The sequence below is a fragment of the Notolabrus celidotus genome, chromosome 23, assembly GCF_009762535.1.
Source record: "Notolabrus celidotus isolate fNotCel1 chromosome 23, fNotCel1.pri, whole genome shotgun sequence".
NCBI lineage: Eukaryota > Metazoa > Chordata > Actinopteri > Labriformes > Labridae > Notolabrus > Notolabrus celidotus.
The window spans coordinates 4634708-4658867 of record NC_048294.1 but is presented as its reverse complement, the minus strand read 5'-3'; the positions used below and the strand labels follow the sequence as shown (position 1 = coordinate 4658867).

At 41.1% G+C, this 24160-nt stretch overlaps 1 protein-coding gene across 1 annotated transcript; it reads left to right on the top strand.

Annotated features, from left to right (window-relative positions):
- The first annotated feature begins 7867 nt into the window (after positions 1-7867).
- LOC117807506 (chymotrypsin-like protease CTRL-1) lies at positions 7868-15499 on the top strand. The gene is made up of 6 exons (XM_034676825.1): positions 7868-7948; positions 8988-9008; positions 9127-9262; positions 11999-12252; positions 12409-12542; positions 14472-15499. The coding sequence occupies exons 1-6, from the start codon at positions 7891-7893 to the stop codon at positions 14868-14870; spliced, it is 1002 nt and encodes a 333-aa protein (XP_034532716.1). The 5' UTR covers positions 7868-7890; the 3' UTR covers positions 14871-15499.
- Positions 15500-24160: the final 8661 nt, after the last annotated feature.

The following is a 24160-nucleotide window of genomic DNA, read 5'->3' as shown; positions in this document are numbered from 1 at the left end:
AGTTCGATCTGTGCTGGACGTGGTGTGGGACAGGAAACCATGGATCAATGTCAGGTGACGACGACTTTTTGTTTATTTGTGATATAATGCTACCCTTCACCAACCCACTTAGCATCATCAAGCATATATTACCCATCTGTGTTGAATACTGATTGGTCCAAACTTCCAAACAACATTGCAAGAGAGATAACAGCGTGCTTCTGAACATGGAATCAAAGCAACCTCACGCACGATGAATGTCTCTGTGATAGTTTCCTCCGTTTGCAGACATCCTGCGCTAGCTCTTCTTCTGGCCTACAAAACAGTGACAAAAACGGCTCCTGCCTACCTGGACTCCCTCATCCAGGTCTACACTCCCTCTCGCCCACTACGATCAAAGTCGCTTCACAGAAAAAGAATAATACAAATAAATCAAAAATAAAGCAGATGAATGAAATGGAACAAAGGCAGAGGTGGGGAGGGAGTAGAGGTCGTGTGTTGAAAGGTACTTTATAAGAAAGAAAGAAAGAAAGAAAGAAAGAAAGAAAGAAAGAAAGAAAGAAAGGTACTTTATTAATCCCCAGGTGGGAAATTCAATTTTTTCACTTGTGCTATTTTTTTGGACATGCTACACACACAGTATATACATACAATCATGCACACACATGCAGTGAACATGTTTAGGGAGAGATATCAGAGTGAGGATACTGCCATCAACCAGCGCACCCTGAGCAGTTGGGGGTCCCAGTATGGACGAAGTTTGGCAAGTGGACTGGTGGCTGGAGAGGTGCTGGTTCACTTGCCTGGGCACTGCCGAGGTGCCCTTGAGCAAGTGAACCAGCACCTCTCCAGTCACCAGTCCACCTGCCAAACTTCGTCCATACTGGGACTCGAACCGGCGACCCTTCGGTTCCCAAGCCAAGTCTATGGACTGAGCTACTGCCGCTTCAGACTGAGCTACTGCCGCCCCAGACTGAGCTACTGCCGCCCCTGACTGAGCTACTGCCGCCCCAGACTGAGCTACTGCCGCCACAGACTGAGCTACTGCCGCCCCAGACTGAGCTACTGCCGCCTCAGACTGAGCTACTGCCGCCTCAGACTGAGCTACTGCCGCCCCAGACTGAGCTACTGCCGCCTCAGACTGAGCTACTGCCGCCCCAGACTGAGCTACTGCCGCCTCAGACTGAGCTACTGCCGCCCCAGACAGAGCTACTGCTGCCCCAGACTGAGCTACTGCCGCCTCAGACTGAGCCACTGCCGCCCCAGACTGAGCTACTGCCGCCCCAGACTGAGCTACTGCCGCCCCAGACTGAGCTACTGCCGCCCCAGACTGAGCTACTGCCGCCCCAGGCTTTTATGAACAGGAAGGTCTTTAAATGATCGGAGTGAGTCAGAGTGGCGGATGTGTGGAGGGAGAGAGTTCCAGAGAGTTTGGGCAGCGATGGCAAAGGCTCGGTCGCCCAAGGTGCGGTGCTTGGTCTTGGTGATAGGGGACAAGAGCAGTGGCAGAGCCACACAGTTTTGACTTGGGTGGCCAAACTGGGGCACTGACTGTTGAAGGGTTGGCCAGGCGTGGGAAACATTAGGGGCTTACCCCAAACCTAGGAGGGTTACCACCAATAATCACATCTATTTTAACTTCTTTTTATAAGATAATTTAACATTTTAACATACATTTTTGTAGATTTCTAATGTTAACATTAAAAATGTAACTCAACAGAGTGTCAACATTTAAATCTGCTGAACTCTTTAAGGACTCAAAATGAAGATGATTGTCCAAAATCAAAGCATCAGCAAAAATAATATTCAAATCCACAGAAACTACTGTCTCTGCAGCTTGCTGAAACACAATAGCTGATTTGAATATAAGTAATGACTGACATGGCAAATAGCCAATCATGTTTACGAATTTCAGGGTGGCCAATGGGGTGGCTCATCAGTTTTCAGACCCCTGGCTCCGCCACTGGATAAGAGATTGGCATCTGATGATCTGAGGCGGCGAGATGGGGTGTGATAATAAAAGTTATTATATTATTATTAAATCTGTCCTTGATCTCTCTCCTCAGGATAATTTAGGGAGGCTTCTGGTGACCCGTAACAAATCTTCCTGGACCCAGATTGGAATTTGGGCGTACACTGAAAGCTGCTCGGCACCTGAAAGTCTTCAACGATACACCCGCGTGTCCTCGTACCAAGACTGTATCATCAATATCACGGGCATGCTCAACCAAGACTTTGTTCCTTTCAACCCCACAGGAGTAGACCCAGACAGCGGCTTTGTATGTCCAACAACCGATCCCCACAGATTTCCATACCTCTAGCCCCCTACTCCCTCCACTCTCCTCCCAACCCTCAATCCCCTAATCCCTCTTGCATTTATATCCAGCACCTGTCATCTGCATGGATGACTGCAGTATTTTCTGCAGTGGTGTAAGCATGTTCCACTCCTCCACCTTCATCTTACTCTGTGTTTCGGCTCTTTCACTCCACCTACTGTTGATGGATGGAATGAAACTGTGAGAGCGTTCAGCTTCTCAGCCCAAGCATCTCATTGACTGGGTTCTGTAGAGCTGTTGTGTCCTTTTATGCAGAAAGTAAGGACATAGAAGTCCAAGTCTGAGTAACAAGTGTCATCATTAAGCTTTGCCTTAACTAACTGATGTTGCTGCTGTAGTGGACATGCCAGACTCCATACTACTGTCTGTCTCATCACTTTTTTCTCTCTCTCTCTCTGTCTTCATCTCCTCTATCCCTCTTTCCAACCCCAACTCGGCCTCAGCAGATGTCTTTATAAAATGTCTCTAAAAGTCGTACGGGAGGTAGAGCCTTCAGTTATCATGCACCTCTCCTTTGGAATCATCTACCAGTCAGGGTCCAGGAGGCAGACACCCTCTCTACTTTTAAGAGTAGGCTTCAAACTTCCTGTTTTGTTAAAGCTTATAGTTAGAGCTGGATCAGGCTTGGACCAGCTCTTAGTTATGCTGCTATAGGCTTAGACTGCCGGGGGAACTGACACCCGAGGATCCTCTCACCCCATCAATTACTTTAACTCTCCCTGTCCCATTAAAGTTACTAACCGTAGACCTTTCTGGAGTCCCTGAGCTCCCTTGTCCCGTAGGTTCCTCTGGATCTCTGCTGCTGTGGACGTGCCAGACTCCAGCTGCTACAACTACTACTATCCCATCTCACCACTATCATCTCTCTCTCTCTTCACCTCCCTCTATCCCTCTTTCCAACCCCAACTCAGCCTCAGCAGATGTCTTTATAAAATGTCTCTAAAAGTAGTATGGGAGGTAGAGCCTTCAGTTATCATGCACCTCTCCTTTGGAATCATCTACCAGTCAGGGTCCAGGAGGAAGACACCCTCTCTACTTTTAAGAGTAGGCTTCAAACTTCCTGTTTTGTTAAAGTTTATAGTTAGAGCTGGATCAGGCTTGGGCCAGCTCTTAGTTATGCTGCTATAGGCTTAGACTGCCGGGGGAACTGACACCCGAGGATCCTCTCACCCCCTCACTTACTTTAACTCTCCCTGTCCCATTAAAGTTACTAACCATAGACCTTTCTGGAGTCCCTGAGCTCCCTTGTCCCGTAGGTTCCTCTGGATCTCTGCTGCTGTGAACGTGCCAGACTCCAGCTGCTACAACTACTACTATCCCATCTCACCACTATCATCTCTCTCTCTCTTCACCTCCCTCTATCCCTCTTTCCAACCCCAACTCGGTCTCAGCAGATGTGTGTCTCACATGAGTCTGGTCCTGCTGGAGGTTTCTGCCTGTAAATAATATATGTTGTAGATATGCTTATTTTTTACCTCTTTAATTTTTTAATAATAGTTCTTTTGAGGCTCTTGTTTGCTTTATGTATTTTTTTTGCACTGTCTACTTTGCTACTGTGACACTTGAATGTCCCCTTTGTGGGACGAGTAAAGGACTATCTTGTTTTATCTCTTATCTTAAAGTTTGTCCTTGCCACTGTAACTTGCTAAATGCTGCTAAGTGCTCTGCTCATGGTGGATTAAGATGAGACCAGACTGAGTCCTGTCTGTAAGATGGGACCGGATCCTATCCTGTCTTGATGTTGGGTCTTTGTTAATAATAGAAGAATATAAAAGCCTTTTTTTTTATCAGGGGAGGCGGGGCAGGAAAATCTGGAAGGACTGGGACAAAATATCCAAAATTCCCAAACTCTTTCTGGAGTCCCTGAACTCCCTTGTCCTGTAGGTTCCTATGGACCTCTGTCATAAACGTCCTCATGCTGTGAACGTGCCAGACTCCAACTACTATCTGTCTCTCTACTATCATCTCTCTCTCTCTTCATCTCCCTCTACCCCTCTCTCCAACACAGTCTCAGCAGATGTGTGTCTAACATGAGTCTGGTCCTGCTGGAGGTTTCTGCCTGGTAAAGGAAGTTTGTCCTTGCCACTGTAACTTGCTAAATGCTGCAAAGTGCTCTGCTCATGGTGGATTAAGATGAGATCAGACTGAGTCCTGTCTGTAAGATGGGACTGGATCTAATCCTGTCTTGATGTTGGAGCTTTGTTAATAATAGAACATAGAGTACAGTCTAGACCTGCTCTGTTTGGAAAGAGTCTGAGGTGAACGTTTGTTGTGGTTTGATGCTATAAGATAATGATTGATTGAATTATAGAGTGACCTGACCTCTTTGGATCCCTGCCATTTTCAGTGGAACCAGTCAAGCTTCTTTCCCCTAGGTGTGGTCAGGAATGTGTCATGTTGCACCTCCACTAATACCTCTGAGTCCTCAAAGTTCACTACCTCTCTGTATTCTATTAACTTAAGAATCCCTAACACACTTTGAGTTAAGCGTTGTATTGTAAAGAGATGTTGATGACATGATGTTTGATAACTTATAATAAAGATGACTTTTTTTTCATCTGGCCTTTTTGGGGAATAAAGCAATAAAAAATGCATTAATGCACTTTTGTCTTATGATGACATGGCAAACATGTGAGCCCATTTTGCTGTATTACACATTCATCAGACATCAAAACAATACAGTCTAAATGTTTCTGATCGCCTCATGAATGCAAGTCTTGTGTTGATATCCTTGTTTTGGTTCAATACCCATGTATCTGTCAATAAAATTGTGTGCATGGATTGCAGAATTGTTTCGTGTCTTGTCTTTTAAATCTCTTCTTAAAACCCATTTTTACAGACTAGCTTTTCTTTCTAACCACTTTTACTTCTATTTTATTATTAATTTGAGTTTTTATCCAACTAATTCATTGTCTTATTTTGTTTTATTTGATTATTTATTGTTTTCATTTATTATTATTTTTTTTCTTTTATTATTTTAATGTTCCTAATTCATCCTTTGCACTTTTTCTAATATTCCCGATGTGATGTCGTCCTTTTACTCTGAAAATCTCTTTTATTGCCCTTTTAATGCTTTTATTTACTTCTCCATTTTAATTTATTTTAATTTTTTATTTTTTATTTTTATCTATTTACCCTGAAAAACCTCTCAGCAAGGATTTACTGGTCCATTGTCACACCACTGACATGTATTCCCTTTAACCTCCTGTGTTGCATTTGGTTTTGCATAGATCACATTTTCTCCTCCCTGTGTCAGTTTGTTTACTGACAGCTCAGCCGATTACCTTCTATGCAACCAACTGGCGAATGTCAAAGTAGACGTTCTATGTAAACAGCTTTACAACCCGCCACCACCCCAGCTCCTCCTTTCTTTGCTGTGTCTGATTCTACCTTGTGCAAATCAGGCCAGTGACGTATGGAGAAAAAAAATAAGTAAATGCACTACACCACCAGACCAGTAGAGGGCAGTAAAACAAAGACGAATGCCATTCATCACAGATGACACCATAGAAGCAGACGGACAGGCAGGTATCATTATGAGCAACACAACAGTTAGCCTGTTAGCATGAAGAGACTCAGCTGGTGCTGTTTTAGATGGTGCTATATTTCATCACAGATGGATTCACTGAATCAACACGAGAGGAGATGAGCGCGAGTAGCAAAGACGTTTCAACACGGCTTTAAAATCCTTTTGAACTCAAAAAGCCGTGGCAGAGATCGGCCGGTGTTTTGGTTTAAACAGCGACCCTGTTAACTGGAGACTTTCAGCCGGATGCATCCCTCATAAGCGTCTTTAGACGATCATTAAATATCTGATGAGGATATTTTGAAATCTTAATAAAAACTAAACTAGTTTGCATTCCCAGGAACTCCCTCTGTGTTTCAACAGCTGTGTAAACTCCACAAACACTGACACGTTCAGCTGAAGGTCTCCAGTTTACAGGGTCACTTTTAAAACCGGAACACCAGGAGAGACGCTTTTACAGTGGGCTGAGAGAAGACTGCTGTTACAAGATGCTAAATCAAGAGAATCACAGCTTCTTCTTTTGAAAAGTACACACACATACAAAAAAGACAGAACAAATAAAAACTAATGAAAGAAAGAGAAATCAAGAGAATCACAGATGGAAAACAATGACTGGGAATGGTTTTTGGAAAAATTTGACAAAAAATTAAAAAAAAAAAATTGAAAAAATAATTGGAAGAAAAAAATGTGAAAAAAAGTTTTTGAAAAAAAAAGTTTTGAAAAAAAAGTTTTGAAAAAAAAGTTTTGAAAAAAAGTTTTGAAAAAAAGTTTTGAAAAAAAGTTTTGAAAAATAAATTGGGAAAAAAAATTGACAAAAAAGTTGACCCGAAGCCTTTCGAAAAATACATTTTCCTGAAATTTGAAATTGTGCTCCAAAATTAGAAAAACATGAAAAAAGTGAAAATTTTGCGCCTGCGGTTACAAACATGGAAAAAGCAATGAATGAATCAACACGTGAGAGGAGATAAGCGCGAGTAGCAAAGACGTTTCAACACGGCTTTAAAATCCTTTTGAACTCAAAAAGCCGTGGCAGAGATCGGCCGGTGTTTTGGTTTAAACAGCGACCATGTTAACTGGAGACTCTCAGCCGGATGCATCGCTCATAAGCGTCTTTAGACTATCATTAAATATCTGATGAGGATATTTTGAAATCTTAATAAAAACTGAACTAGTTTGCATTCCCAGGAACTCCCTCTGTGTTTCAACAGCTTTGTAAACTCCACAAAGGTCTCCAGTTTACAGGGTCACTTTTAAAACTGTAACACCGGGAGAGACGCATTCACGGTGGGCTGAGAGAAGACTACTGTTACAAGCTGCTAAATCAAGAGAATCACAGCTTCTTCTTTTGAAAAGTACACACACATACAAAAAAGATAGAACAAATAAAAACTAATGAAAGAAAGACAAACCAAGTGAATCACAGATGGACAAACAATGACTGGGAATGTTTTTTGGAAAAATATGACAAAAAAATTGAAAAAAATAATAATAAAAAATTGAAAAAAGAAAAAAAGTTGAAAAAGTTTTTGAAAAAAAAGTTTTGAAAAAAAAGTTTTGAAAAAAAAGTTTTGAAAAAAAAGTTTTGAAAAAAAAGTTTTGAAAAAAAAGTTTTGAAAAAAAAGTTAAAAAATTAAATATTGAATTTTTTTTTTCAAAAAATGAATTTGACAAAAAAAAATTGAAAAAAAAGAAAAAAAAAGAATTTGATAAAAAAAAATTTGAAAACAAATTGACTCACTGTATCTGTATTCTTTTGAAGGGTGGGAAAACCTCGAGGCTGCTTCCATCATGATCGAAGTCCTTCAAAAACACATACCTGGTTCGTACATATTAAGCTTAAAGCTTTGGAACACAAACACAGAGGCATCAAGACAAACATGTTTGACTTGATTCTTTTTCAGTACATCGAAATGTATAGATCTACATGTTATGAATATTATTGAAGGGTTGGCGGATTGGGGGGGTAAGTTGGGACATAGTGGGTGGTGTTGCACATTTTGTGGAAGGTATATAAAGCAGAGGAGAGAGTGAAGTGGGCACAGCTGAAAAATGGCGCTCTTCTCGTTCCTGTGCGGTGTGACCCTGATGATCATCCTTGCATCCCATGGTAAGAAAGACAGTTTGAGATTTTTTTTGCTTTAATAAGACATTTTGTTGTTTTTACTTCACTCTTATAAGACTTAGGTTGAGGTGGGTTGAAAATTGCTCTCAAAAACGTGCATCTTTTTTTTTCAACAAATTACTGGGAAAGGACTGGTGTAGCATCCAACCTGAATCTGTTTCAATATGAAGGCAATTTTTTCATCAAGGGGGGACAGGAAAATCTGGAAGGACTGGGACAAAATATCCAAAATTGCCAGACTCTTTCTGGAGTCCCTGAACTCTCTTGTCCCGTAGGTTCCTCTGGACCTCTGTCGTAGACGGTCTGCTTCTGTGGAAGTTCCAGACTCCAACTACTATCCATCTCATCACTATCATCTCCCTCTCTCTTTCTTCATCTCCCTCTACCTCTCTTTACAACTCCAACTCGGTCTCAGTCTGGTCCTGCTGGAGGTTTCTGCCTGGTAAAGGAAGTTTGTCCTTGCCACTGTAACTTGCTAAATGCTGCAAAGTGCTCTGCTCATGGTGGATTAAGATGAGATCAGACTGAGTCATGTCTGTAAGATGGGACTGGATCTGATCCTGTCTTGATGTTGGGTCTTTATTAATAATAGAACATAGAGTACGGTCTAGACCTGCTCTATCATTGATAGCAAGTTAGTTGTTGGGAAAGTAATGATCAAATCCACCATTCTTCTTTGGTAAACCCATTTTTTTTACAGCTTTCTTCAATGATTTATTTTGATGGCTGACTTTTGTAGACCTTAACATGTCTAACCTGCAAGTTGATCTGCTACACAGATTAAGTTTACCATTCCAATCAGTCATATTAAGTAAATAAGTTCTTATGCGACCATCAAACCTGTATGGAAGTCCCACAGAGCCGAAACAAGTTAGTCACACTAACCCTAAAAATGTGTAAAATGTCCAGCCTTAGGTTTCAAATTAACAGACAGGAAGATTTGCAAAGAGTTCCAATATTGTATGTGCTTGGATATTCTGCCTCACCCTGACAAGCTTTGACAGTTGTTGTCTTTCTTCCTCAGGGTGTCACTCAGTTCAACAACGTAAGCATCTAATGTTACTAGTTCTTTACATTCTTCTCTCTTCTCTCCCATTTAGAGATTTACTCGAGTGCCACACTCAGATTGTTTGACATTCTCCATGTCTCATGTCTCTTCTCAGCTGCATGCGGCAAATGGCCAGAAGGTAAAGGACATTTGCCTTGGCTAGTCGTTCTTACCATTGATGACAAAGTCCGATGTTTTGCCACCCTGATTAACGACCAGCAGTTGCTGACAGTTGGTCACTGCAAATTAGGGTGAGTGATGACACAAGTGTTGTTTTCTTAAATTTGTTTTTGTTCCTGTTTGTAAGTTTGCAATTGGAGACGGTTAGGGAATCAAGATACAGGACATGATCTAGAGTAGGGGTGGGAATCGAAAGCAGATCCGACTTAGAACCGATTCCAATTGATCAATTCCATTGGAATTGTACACTTCAAATGTTATTCATTTCCCGTCATGGTACGTTGCATTACGTCACACACTCTGCGACGCAGAACTCCTTCAACCACGAGGAAACATGGAGAGGAAAATCATTTTTCCTCCCCAAATTCAAAGAATTTTCCTCCAGGACGTCCAGGGTGCACGTCCGGACTCTTTCAGCCGAAAATGAGGCACCGAGAGCGGGTAAAATACCTCCACCATCTCCTTAATCTTCCCCACATTGATGCAGAGATTGTTAAATTTGCACCAGTCCTCAAGAGCTTTCACCTCCTGCCTGTACAAAGACTTGTTGTTGTTGGAGATCAGTCCAACCACAGCCGTGTCATGTGCAAACTTCACTATGTGATAAAATGAAAAGCCTTGCCTATGCGTATAATTTAGCCATCCTCCAGCCTAGCATGCCGTTCACAGTTGGTGCTTGTTTGTTCGTTTGTGTGTACCACTTGTCCCACTAAGAGGTACACTGTTGTAACTGCGGCTGCAACACTTCATCAGTTCAGAGTCAGATTCTGGATCATGTGTGTAGTATACTGTCGCGAGTTCTTCTGGAGTGCTCGCCATATTTTGGGAGGGTGTTTTTCCACCTCTGAACCCTTTCCTGTAAGACAACATTCATGCAACAAATGGGTGCAGCGCCTCATTATCATAGCATCCCAGCTTACTCAGATCACTGCATTGATAATAGGGATGCACCGATCCCACTTTTTAGGTCCTGATACCGATGTCGATCCCTGGGCTTTGGTATCTGCCGGTACCGATACTAGCCGATACGATCCCGGTATTGATTTAAAGGTGACATATCATGCAAAATCGACTTTTTAATGGTTCTCTACCTTAAATATGTTTCCCTGGCATGTCTAAAAAAAAAAATAAAAATGAAAAGAATCCATTATGCCCCTGTTCTGATTTCTCCACCTTTCTGTAAATGTGTGTGAAACGAGCCGTTTCAGTTTTCAGTGTTTTTGTTACATCACAACAATATCCGGTCTGTAACAGGAAGTCAGAGCTCGGAGCTTGTTCAGCCCATAGACTGTGTAAAATACAACTCAACCCCTCCTCTGTTTTTCATTCCCTGCACACGTGTGCTAACAAGGAGCTTAGGAGGGAGGCATGCTAGTTGTGGGCTGTCTTAATAAATACAAAGGTCGGTTTTACTCCCCACGTCTGCAGATTTGAAGATCTAGTGGATGATTTTAATTTTTCATTAAAAAGTGCTAGCGCTAGTTAGCATAGCCACATAGCTACATGTTCGTAGCTGTGTACCAAGACACACACGTCGACATACTGACAAATAAAACAACAAGAAACACTAAATCTGTGACCAATGGTTCAGAAAGGTCCTGCTGCAGGCGCCTCTCCGTCAGGATCAGATTCTGGATCAGATTCAGAGGGTTGAAGTAACGCGGGTCTGTGAGCAGCCGTGTATATTCAGCCAACATGTAAACATTAGATCAACGTGCTGGAGAGCCGAGGCCACATCCACTTCCTGAGGGGGCGTGGTCAGAGAGAAAACAGCCTGTTCTGAGCAGGGCTGAAGGAGAGGGTTTTTCAGGCATGCCAAAATCTGATTTCAAAGTGTTTTTTTGAGCATAAACTTTAAAGACATGTTTTAGGAACCTCTTAGACCAATATATATTGATGAAAAAAGCGTAATATGTCACCTTTAACAATCTGTATTCCTTAATGTGAGGATAGAATCATGTTTTGGCAACTTCAGGCTTTTCTGACTTTGTAAACCAAAACAAAGTATCATTATTCAAGAGATTCTAAATGTGTACCAGCAGTTGGGTGAGTTAATCTTCATAACCAACAGATATTACAATTCAACTGCAAACCTCAGCAGTGGATAAGAGGAATTCAATATTCTGTATTTAAAAAACAACATAGTGTTTCCATCAGAAGTACAGTGTACCTGTGGCTTGGATTAAAATCAGTGAACACATCATTACTCTTACCCAGCTTTGCCCTTACTGTTTCCCTTCTCCATGTCTGATATTGTGACAATATTAATCAGCAGCACATTTTATAAAGACGCTGATGATGTAGGAGACGCACATGGCTGTTGTAAACACAGAAAAGCAAAGAACTAAGATGAATAGATCTCCTGTATGGATCGGCACTATATGTCGGCCCTTTGTCACCAATGTCCGATCTAGCTTTTTGAGTCCAGTCTAACCAGGATCAGACCGGTGCATCCCTAATTGATAATGAGGCTGCAGATACTTCCCAGAGGCGGATTTTGTGATGTTTTTTGCAACTGAATTCAAAATCCTGCATAAAAGACAACTAGCATAGATAAAACAGCTAAAAGCAACATTATATGTTACCTTTTAAAAAATGAAAGGACCTGAAAACAATGTCTCCAAGTGTTTTTTTGTTGAAATGCACCTCATGATGAAGTGAAAATGTATTGATGTTAAGCCTGAGAGGGAAATGCCATGTCCATCTGCAGCCTGTGGTCTATAATACCTGTATCCCTACATAGGTACACCTTCACATTTGGAGGCTTAACAGTTACCCAACTTTTTTTCTACTTCTGATTCTTTAAGACCTGGTCACCAAACAGTGGCTTCCCTGGGACGCATCTCGGACATGTCAGATCCTGTGAACAACTGCGAAGAATCAAGGACAGTTGTCAACGGATCATGCAATATGCCTAGCTCCAACTCACTGATAACCAAGGATTCCATGTGTATTCTGACGATGTCAGGCCCTGTGAATTTTACAGACTTCATATCTCCGGTCTGCTTAGCCTCAGGGGACAGCACTTACCCCACCGGACTTGTAAGCTATGTTGTAACTGGTAAGATATGAGAGCACACAAAGAGAAACATTGTACGAAAGCATTTTTAAGCCAAATACTAAGAAAAAGAACCAGAATGTACGTTATTATTTTGGGATTTTTGATTTAGCTATCTATTTGTAGTCCTAACTTTGCCTTTGAATGATCTCTGATTAGGTTCACGTCCGGTGCCCCTGGTCCAGGTGCTAGTAGTTGGATACAACGAGTGTAAATGCACCCGCCCCAGACTCAACAGTAACATGGTCTGCGCTGGACATACAGAGGCCAGTGAGAACAGGGAGAGATGTGAGGTGACTACAACTTTTTTGTCTTTTTATGACATGCATTGTTACCCTTACTGCACTGCAAAAAAACTCAAAATCTTACCAAGTGAATTTGTCTCAATTTTAATCAAAATGTCTTATCCCACTTGATTTAATATACATTTACTTAACAGGTAACATTTGAGCAAGATAGAGGGACTTGTTTTAAGACATCTTAAATATCTTGTTAAGTCAAACAATCTTGAAATGATCTTGTTTTGAGTTGTAATTTTGAAGAAACAAGGTTTATTTTACATTTCATACATTTTTCAAGCTGAGATCTTATTTGTAGATGACGGATAATCTTGATTTAAGATGAACACTTTACTTTTTTTAAGTAAATGCATTTTATTGGAGAATCTATTAGAAAACAGCTCCATTGATAAAAGAAAGAAAGAAAGAAAAGTTGTTTTTTCTAAACCTCCTGTTATGTTGTGGGTCAAATTGACCCTTTTAAAAGTCCATTTTTGGCAATATATGCCTTCCAAACCAGCTAAATGCAGCATAAAAATCTAGGCAGCCTGTGACAAAAGAGGCGTCGTGTTAATTTATCAACATCACCTCATAAAAATAAAAAAAATAAAAAAATAAATGTAAAATAAAATAAACAAAAATCTATGTCATGTAAAACTATTGTATTTATATTTAGTGAGTTATCCTCATTGAAGTTAGGTGCGTGTTGTGACTTATTCTAGTAAGATCTTGTTACATTTGTCCGTTAAAATTTTATGTCCAAACTATCCCAGTTAGCAAACAGCTGTTTCGACTTCCTGTCTCGACGGGATCGATGCTTTCGTCATTGTTTCTATCCTTTAACCCAGGGGTGTCCAAAGTACGGCCCGGGGGCCAATCGCGGCCCAAGGTCCATTTATTTACGGCCCCAAGCTTCCATCTTAAAATCTGTTATTTATAGCACAGATATTAATCACATTCTGAATCATCTGTTCATTTGCAGTTTCTTTCAAGCGCACAAACAAAACTAAAGTCAATCCAGAAACGTCTCAAAAAGCTTCATATGGATTCCTTTGATAAAGTCAAAGCACTGTGAATTCTGCAAGATGGCAATGAAGAGGAAACACAAGAACTCTTAAAGTTGACAGGTTTTCAAATTCATGTTTTCATCATGATGTGAAAATGTTCTTTATGAACACTAAAAGTTCAAAAGACACAAAAGAGGACACAAGACAAGATCAGAATTATGAAATTGTACAGAAAAGGCAAAACTAGGTGCTTAAAAAAATGTTCAGAATGCAGCAAAATAATCATTTAGTTCTTGAAATGTCGTCTGCTGGTCAGAAAAGTCTGAGGTATTCTGACAACATCAAATGTGGCCCTCTTTGAAAAAAGCTTGGACACCCCTGCTTTAACCCTTAGGAATCCACGATCAGATCACATGATGTCTTTAAAGCGTCGTAGTGGAAGAACTATACCACATAGAGTGCTGCTGTCCATTTCTATCAAAAGTGTTGAGTTGGAACTTTCTCCCAGTTTTGGTTTGATGTTGGTAGCCCACAGAAAACTGGACGCCTAAAAACAACATGCTATTTGTTGTCAATAGTTTAATTTAATCTCAATTTCACCTTAATTTATTCATAGCTTCCACCTAGTTGTACATTTTCAACATTTGAATTGCTTCATTGACCATGTTTGTATTTTTTATTAAAATAATTAGATAATTTTTCAAATCGGAATTTAAGGATTTTGCGCGTTTTTTTGCCCAGTATGTTGAAACAGTAGGTCAAAATGAATAACTAATAGTCAGACCATATAGGTGCTGAAAAAAATGATATCAAGAAATTATATTGTCTACAAAAGAAAAAGAAAAATTACTCAAAACCTGTCAAAATAGGCCGAGACCTGTGAGGGTTAGAGGTCGATTTTCCCATCTCAATAACTACTATCGGTTTCTTTCCACAGGCCAGTTTGGGGGGGCCACTTATGGTCAACCACAAAGGCTCCTGGGTCCTGATTGGAATTGTGAGATTCGATCAAGACTGCCCCTCAGTTAAAAGTCTTAGGGCTTACCTCAATGTAGCCCCCTGTCAAGAATTCGTCCGAAACAACACCATAGGCAACCCACCAGGCATAGTTCGCCTCCAGTCCAACGAAGTTGACCTGGACACCTCCTTTGAGTGTCGGTCAGGTGGACACCCAGCACCTCCCAAGCCCACCCGACCCCCGAAGTGCCCACATACGACCCCACAGGATTGTTCGAAAGATATTGGCAGTGTTTTTGACAGTGGTGTGAATGCGATGTCCACTTCCCCCTTCATCTTACTCTGCGTTCTTGTTCTTACTGTCTACGGCATCAACTGATGACGTATGAGATGATGGTGTGTGAGCACTCGGCTTTATTGCATCAGTGTCAGGGTTTCATGAAGCATATTCTTCTTTTCGTGTAGGAAATAGGGAAATACAATTATAACCCTGGTGATGATAATCAATGTGTCTAACTGACAAAATGTGGACAGAGATTTTTTCTTTTTTTAACTCATCAATCTTTGCATAGAGGGTTAACTTCACACCTTGATGGAAACCAGAATCTTACGGCCATCTTTGGTGGAAAGTTCCAAGCACGTTCCAGACAGGTGTGGTCATATGTGTTTTGTTTTGCACCTGGGTGCTAATACCAAAACGTGAAGTCACCACTGTCGGGTTAGGGGCGAGTAAAAGCACTGCAGATCAGGTGTTGGGTTTCTTTTGAAATAATTTTTGATTTCTCAAAGTTTTAATCTGTATTTCATTTTAAAACCATTTAGTTGGGTTTTCTGTCAAAATGTCACAATAAGAATAATGCTTCATTCAACTTGGTTTAAACGTTGGGTTGTTTGGTGAAGGGATGTTGATTCCATGCTAATATTAACATGTTAGCTGCGATTTTAAACATGAAGCAACATTTATTGTAAGTGTTTCTGGACACCTAATAAATGCCTTGTGTAAAATCAGCTTGTGGTGTTTGCATTGGCGTTCTCAAACAAAATATTCAGGAATCTGGGGGCGCTGGTGGCCTAGCGGTCTAAGCGCCCCACAAACAGAGGCTACAGTCCTCATCGCAGGGGTCGCCGGTTTGATTCCCCGGCCGGTCGACCATCTCCTACATGTCCTCCCCCACTCTCTACTCCCCACATTTCCTGTCTCTCTTCAGCTGTCCTAACAAATAAAGGCAAAAAGGCCAAAAAGACATGTCAATAAAATAAAATAAAATAAAATAAATGTGTTATGGATCCATGACTCAAACTGGCCTCAAACAAACCAGGGCCAGAACAAAACAAAAAGGCCTGGGGGCGCTGGTGGCCTAGTGGTGTAAGCGCCCCACAAACAGAGGCTATAGTCCTCGTTGCAGGGGTCGCCGGTTCGATTCCCCGGCCGGTAGACCATCTTCTGCATGTCCTCCCCCACTCTCTACTCCCCACATTTCCTGTCTCTCTTCAGCTGTCGTAACCAATAAAGGCAAAAAGGCCAAAAAGACATGTCAAAATAATAAAATAAAAAAAAATGTGTTATAGATCCATGACTCAAACTGGCCTCAAACAAACAAACAAACAAACAAACAAACAAACAAACCAGGCCCAGAACAAAACAAATAGACATAACAATAATGGCCTACTCAACTAGGCTACATGCTGTCACTGTCTGAGTTACAGTGATGGCAAATGTAAGGTCCGCGCACTCCAACTCAAGTTGATTTTGCATGATATGTCACCTTTAAAGTGTTGAAACTGTGAAAGAATGAAATGGTTTCTGACCATTTCTTGCAAAAATACACTCTTTCAAAACCAAAACTAAAAGTCCCTAAAATGCCTCAGTGAGAAACACTTTTGACACTTAAATGAATGTTCAATTGTTTAAAGGTGACATATCATGCAAAATCGACTTTTTAATGGTTCTCTACCTGAAATATGTGTCCCTGGCATGTCTACAAACCCCCCGAAAATGAAAAAAATCCATTCTGCCCCTGTTCTGATTTCTCCACCTTTCTGTAAATGTGTGCTGAAACGAGACGTTTCAGTTTTCAGTGTTTTTCATACGTCATAACAACATCCGATCTGTCACGGAGTCAGAGCTCGGAGCTTGTTCAGCCCATAGACTGTATAAAATACAACTCAACCCCTCCTCCGTTTTTCATTCCCTGCACACATGTGTGCTAACAAGGAGCTTAGGAGGGAGGCATGCTAGTTGTAGGCTGTCTTAATAAACACAAAGGTCGGTTTTACTCCCCACGTCTGCAGATTTGAAGATCTAGTGGATGATTTTTATTTATCATGGATAAGTGCTAGCGCTAGTTAGCATAGCCACATAGCTACATGTTGGTAGCTGTGTACCAAGACACACATCTACATACTGACAAATAAAACAACAAGAAACACTAAATCTGTGACCAATGGTTCAGAAAGGTCCTGCTACAGGCGCCTCTCCGTCAGGATCAGATTCTGGATCAGATTCAGAGGGTTTAAGTAACGCGGGTCTGTGAGCAGCCGTGTATATTCAGCCAACATGTAAACATTAGATCAACGTGCTGGAGAGCCGAGGCCACATCCACTTCCTGAGGGGGCGTGGTCAGAGAGAAAACAGACCGTTCTGAGCGGGTCTGAAAAAGAGGGTTTTTCAAGCATGCCAAAATCTGATTTCAAAGTGTTTTTTTGAGCATAAACTTTAAAGACATGTTTTGGGGACCTCTTAGACCAATATATATTGATGAAAAAGAGCGGAATATGTCACCTTTAACACACTCAAATGCCTGATACCAAAAAAGTTGTACAACGTTTGCAGCACAATCAGGAAAGGTGTAAAAACATGACATTAAACGAAATGTTTTAAAAGGTATTGATAAGACCGCAGTCTAAAAACCTGAAACAGTGGGAGCTCCGGTCTACTGTCTGCTCTGTCATATCCCCTGCAGCCCCCCAAGAGGATTACATATGGCCACACACACACATACACACAAACATATTTTTGTATTAACCTGGCAGGGAAGTGCAACTCATCTCCCCTGCCCGGCAGCATCAATCGAGCGAAAAATTACATGCACTGAATCCAAGAGTGCTCATTTGGTGTGTATTTATGTGTGTGTGTGTGTGTGTGTGTGTGTGTGTGTGTTTATGTGTGTTGGCATAAAGCTCCGTCCTTACATGCCCTTCAAGGTTCGCAAACTCCTTCTTAAATGAAACTTAATTGGGCTAAATGTGCTTTATTTTTCATTTCCTGACACATATTTTTTATTCCCATTCTCAAACGAACACACATGGATGCAGCGAGTGTCCCCAACAGGCACCGGTAGATAATTTGTGACGAACCCACACTCCAATATGTTCTGCGTGGCTGATCGGAAAGCTAACTAGAAAGCAGCCCGAAGCGATAGATGCAGTCTCATTGTCATTCAGTGGCTGTGATGGTGTGTTATTATTGTAGTCTCAGTGGTGTAAGTGCTGCGTGTGTGCTTTTCTCTTCCACTGTAGCTCACAGAGAGATGACAGAAAACAAATCAGACTCAGGCAAAAAACAAAGTCGATTTCTTCCCCCAGACGTTGAAGTACTGAGCTTTTGTCTTTTTTCGCCTCGTTCTTAGTGAGCAGAACTTTTCCTTTGGATTCTTTTTCAGGAGCCTCTGATTCTAACAGACCATTTCCATTATCCCTGAGTGCCCCCCCCCATTTAATGCCGTCTTACATAATGGGTCTCATTTGGGTCTCTTTTGAAACCGAAGACAAAGATGGAGCTCAAATTAGAGAAATGGGAGCAAGAAAGAATATGTACCTGCATTTTATCTTTCACACGCTAAATAGAGCTTGTTCAAGGTTTTCTTTTCATCACATTAGTGTAAAGAGCTGAGCCATTAGAGGGTAGAAAAGGAGAAGAGTGTTTTATAAAGTCAGACAAGAAGAGAGTAAACATTAACCATTCTTCAAGTAACTGCAGTTCCTTGAGTGTCCACTTGGGGCTGGTTCTAAAAGCCAAGGGAACCCGATTACGTCCCATGTTAAAACACAAAGCAAAATTAAACATGTTTTTCTACAAGCCATCTATTTAGATGAGTTATAAAGCTAGGGTTGGTAGTCACAGAAAACTAGCATGAATTTGAATGTAGCATTTCCTCAGGACTCTGTCTAACCCCTCCCCCCTTCCCTTCGGCGCTCCTCCAAAATGACGCCCCCGCTCACATGTATGAGCGCCGCTGATTTGCGACCATATGATGGTGACCGATTCAAAACTGGTAACAACAGCGTTAACTAAACACCAAAACATTATCATAGTGAAAGTTAAAAAAACACAAACATGAAATGTACGCTCTGCAGGAGGCGGGCAGAACGGCAGGACGGGATTTGATTGGTTCCATAATTTGGCTCCTGGTGGCAGGGATTGGTTGGTGTTTTCCCAGGTTTACTCCACCTGTAGATAGCAGCTTTTTTTCCCGCTCTTTTTTAAGAACACATTATGTATTGATTGCCATCGGGACATAAAGATCATTTTAACCAGTATAACAAAAAGTGTATCTAAATCTGACTACCAACCCCAGCTTTAAATACTTGATTCTGATTGGTTGAAAAACCCATAACAATGATAAGTAAATCTGAAAAGCAAGCAAGATGCCAGAGACAACCAGATCAATCAGCGGAAAGGTGTCCAGCATATTTACAAAGTGGCAAAACCCTTAGTGTCCGATATCATTGGTAAACAACAAGGAGGGTGTTTTTAATATTACTAAAACTAAGGCTCATGGTTGAGGGCACCAGGAAATAAATGAAAAGGGGTGGAGCAAAACAGCGCAGAAACTATCGAGGGATGTTAGAACCAAGTGGCAACCTCCGCTCTCAAATGATGAAGCCCATGCGGAAGTGTTATAAACTGCAATACATCAAGAATCCACTTGAGGCTGGCTGCAGAAACACCGGAAACCACATAGACATGAATGGGAAAAAGACGATCTTTGCAGCATTCATAAACATGTTTACAGCCTGGTTCAAAAAACGGCTTGGCCCTACGAAGCTAATCTCTCTATTGGCACACACTGTACGGGGGGGAATTTTTTCTAACGTGACGGTTCAGAAGATATTAAGATTTCAAGTTTTTGCCCAAATAAGGACATGACTGACATGACTCCCGGTCGGGAACACATAGCTGTTGGCTAGGAGGCTCAAACCCCGCCCCTTTACGTCACACTCTGCCTGGTTGAGTTCCGCATTTCCAATATGGCTTCTGCCGTCCATTGGCTTCAAAACAGCGCTCAGGAACAGATGGGTGACGTCACGGATACTAGGGTCCATATTTGATACAGTCTATGGTTAAAACACACGAGGAGCTGAGGGGAAAAACAATTCTTTGAATTGAAGGAAACAGACACGAGGCAACCACAGCCTCAGCTCCAACTATTCACCTGTTTCAAGGTTGATTGTAAGTCAGTTGGAGTCAGCATTTTCAATATAGCACCTGCTGTCTTTGGGCTTCAAAATGACTCTCAAGAAACCAATAGGTGACACCACAGAGACTCAGGGCCTGATCTACTAAGATCCCAAATAACGAGCGCTAATTTGCTTGTGCAAATAATAATTTTGCACGTGTTATTTCTGGGCATGTTCTACTATGACTGCGTGCGCAAATGATAACAAGTGCAAAAGTGATGCGGACCGCCCTTTAATGAGCATTTTGCGTGTGCTATCGGCTGTCACCATGGAGAGTTTGAGAGAGCAGAGTGGTCTTAAGCGATAAATGAAGTTTGAAGTCATGGAGGTGGAGGTCTTTGTGGAGGAGGGAAGTTTAGTTAGTAAATCTGCTTTGCGCGCGCTATCAAGTTTGCACGTGTTTTATACACGCAAACCCTTAGTAGATCAGGCCCTCAGTGTTTTCATACAGTCTATGGTAAACACTGAAAGCCTTGAGAAGCCACTACAAAATATTACATGTTGAAGTGTTGACATTTCTGGACATTCCTGGATCCTGGAAAATCAAAAAGAATGCCAGAATTAAATACTCAGAAACCAAAACTTTAAAAAACTACATAATGCTTAGAGACATACTGAAAACTGGATTTTACTTGATCGTTTTTGGAGTATTATGCAAATATTTAATCAGTTTGTATGCAAGTCCAATTTTGGTTTTCCATATATCACTTTAATTGCTGTATATTTTATACTGCTTCCATATAATTTGTCCTTTATTGTACAAAGTGTTCTTTGGGTCTAAACAAAATGTTTTTGAACAACTTTCCCTTCCTTTAAATTAAATTAACTAACAGTCAGAAACTCCATTTGTGTGAGTTCTGTTTCCACAAAAAGTGAACTATGCCCATCAATTTTTCTGTGAGCAATTTTCTCAAACGTCTGCACATATTGACATAATGTCCATCCTTAGTAACCACACAATTAACCTGTGCTGCATACACTATATATTGTTCTGTCTATATCTTCGGAGGCAGACTGTCAGGATCAATGACGTGTGAAAAATGGACCTTTAATGGAAAAAGTTGAGGCCGGAGAGCAAATGTTGTCTCAAAGCCCGAAAGAAGTTTGTTGGAGTGGCATGAAATCACTGTAGCCGGGAGCGCTGTCAGTTCAGGGACTAACACATCACACAAAGACGAGGTGGATCAGAGCACAGAAAGGCTCAAACTTATGAGAATATTAAATCAAACAAGAGATGAGTAAACATTGGCCTCAAACAGGACTAAAGGGACAACTGATCTTGGATAAGACAGAGTTTAACACCAGTTGGTACTGGACAAAAAGCCACTCATAGAAGCAGTTCAACATCAGTTATAACCAAGCAAAAACACAAGTGAACATTGGGCTAAAGCATGTCAACAATACAAGGAAATTAAGGCCAACACATGGACGAATGTTTGATGAAATGAGCCAAACTAAGGCTAAAATAACCAAAGAGTAATAGTCCAAAATATGACCCAAATATTCCAGATAATGAAACAAACCAATGTACATTGAATGTCAGATGTAATTAGGACAAAAAACATGTCAATATTGGACCTTAACAGCCCTGAAACACAGGTGAAATAAGTAAAAAATCAAGAGTCAAATGCTGTCATGTACTGAGCCAAACCAGGATAAAAACACAATTAGAAAATTGGATTTAAAGCTGGGGTTGGTAATCAGATTTAGATACACTTTTTGTTGTACTGGTTAAAATGATCTTTATGGTAATCAATACATAACATGTTCTTACAGAGTAAACCTGGGAAAACACCAACCAATCCCTGCCATCAGGAGCCAAATTATGAAACCAATCAAATCCCGTCCTGCCGTTCTGCCCGCCTCCTGCAAAGCGTACATTTCATGTTTGTTTGTGACACAGTGTCAGACTAACGACTCTGCTTCAAGTTGCTAGGTTTCTTCAGTGTCGCTGTCCCTCGATTCAGCTGTGTTTACATTCCGTTTCAAACACCTTGAAGCCCCGCCTACATCTCACCCTGCGACATGATTGGCTGGTCAATGCCGTCTTCTACTTCTGTCTAATGTTGGGTGGCAACTAGCGTTTAAAGCACATTAGCGCCCCCTCCATTTCCAGTGGTTAGTGGGTGTAATTACAGGTTTAAAAATATAGCTTTTTTTTTTTTTTTTAAACCTCTTTTTTGGGCTCTTTTACCTTTATTGAGAGGACAGCTGAAGAGAGACAGGAAATGTGGGGAGTTGAGAGTGAGGGAAGACATGCAGCAAACGGTCGACCGGTCGGAAGCAGAGGGGCGCTTAGACCGCTATGCCACCAGCGCCCCATATATTGCATTTTTCTCTCATTTTTGTTATGTTTATATTGAGAAAAAAAAAAGTATCATGATAACTGTCATCGAATTATCGCCCAGCCCTAGTCAAACTGTACTTATTATGTTGGAAACAGGGCTTTTAACATTGCTTATTCGGCTTTTAAACCAGACCTGTCGTACCAGTACAATGCTCTACTCAACACAAGTGATTCATGGACCAAAGCGAGACAAAACATTGGTGGCTATCAGATCAAAACAAAGTTAAATGACTGATAAATACTGAACTGACAAAGGGAAAAAGACAAGTCAATTATTAACCAAAACAGCAGAGTATGATTAACAACAGCAGGAATTTAATACCATAGAATAGACCAAACAATGCCTGGAACACCAATAAATCTTGTACTTAAGTAAACATTGCTCCAGGTCATGTTTAAACACAGATGTATCAGATGTTTAATGACACCATTAAAATACTTGAACCCATTAATGGACTCTGACAGGAATGACACAGGTGGCTATAAATACAAAACAAAACAATAGTCATAACTGAGACAAACCAAGACCTAAAACTAACACAACAGTGCTTGAGGATTAGCAGTTCATTTATCAGTACAAAAGCCAGACAGACAGATCAGTGTGACGGCAGGCTTTTAAAGCAGGGCTCTATAAACGGCATTGCACCGCGGAGCTGGCTGCATCTCTGTGTCAGCGCTGACTCACTGTTTATATGTAGTGACTCACTGTGAAGTCAAGAAGCCGCCATTGTTAGTGAGCTTCTTCTGAACCTCTCCACCTCATCACTGTTACGCAACACGATGTGAAGAGTCGGCAGCTCTCTTTGTGCTCTTTGAGCCCTTAAAACAGGTATCGGTGTTATCATGATAGAGGTGTTAAAACCTGTCTGTGACCTCCATCTTTTTGTTCCCCTTTTTCCATTCCTGTGTTTTTTGTTTTCTCAATGCATGTGTGCATGAGAAAACAGAGGTAGAGTGAGTTCAGGAGACACGAGAGAACGCTTTTGTATTCGAGCTCTTTGCAGCCTCTGGTGTCATCCTTAACTGGCTTTTCCTGCTCCGGAAGGAACACACACACACACACACACACACACACACACACACACGCACACGCACACGCACACACACACACACGCCTATAAACCTTACATCCTCCAAGGTTTTATAGCACAAATATACAATATAATATAATATAATACACAATATAAATCACACTGATGTATATTGTTGTCACACTGCGGTGAGGATTGTAAAAGTTTTCAGGTATGCAAATTCCGCTGATACACACACACACACACATACAAACACAGACACACACTCAACCCCTTCTTTTTCACCCTGTTACTTTGACTTTATCTCTTTTCATTGGACATTTAATGCAAATGTGAAATAAAAAGGAAGACAGTGCCGACTGCAACAAAAGTTCATCCCTCTGAACTTTTGTTGCTCTTCTCAAAGCCACACCTCATTAAAATGCATGACTTCATTATAAAAAAAAAAAATCTCATCTTACACTAAAGACCTGCTTCCTGTTAGCACCGTCAAAATGAAGGATTCAAGAAGCTCATTAGAGAACGAAATCCAGATACAAGCTAACAACTTTCACTCAGGATTAAAAATCTGCCTTTAAAGATGACATATCATGCAAAATTGACTTTTTAATGGTTCTTTACCTGAAATATGTGTCCCTGTCTACAAACCCCCCGAGAATGAAAAAAATCCATTCTGCCCCTGTTTTGATTTCTCCACCTTTCTGTAAATGTGTGTGAAACGAGCCGTTTCAGACTTCCGTGCTTTTGTTACGTAACAACAATATCCGGTCTGTCACGGAGTCAGAGCTCAGAGCTTGTTCAGCCCATAGACTGTATCAAATAATACTGAAT

Bases quoted from the DNA above. Each gene is read 5' to 3' on its own strand.
- LOC117807506 (XM_034676825.1), top strand. From the start codon at position 7,891: ATGGCGCTCTTCTCGTTCCTGTGCGGTGTGACCCTGATGATCATCCTT. The intron at 7,949-8,987 runs GTAAGAAAGACA...TTTCTTCCTCAG, and splicing joins GATCATCCTTGCATCCCATG to GGTGTCACTCAGTTCAACAA. The intron at 12,543-14,471 runs GTGACTACAACT...TTCTTTCCACAG, and splicing joins AGAACAGGGAGAGATGTGAG to GCCAGTTTGGGGGGGCCACT.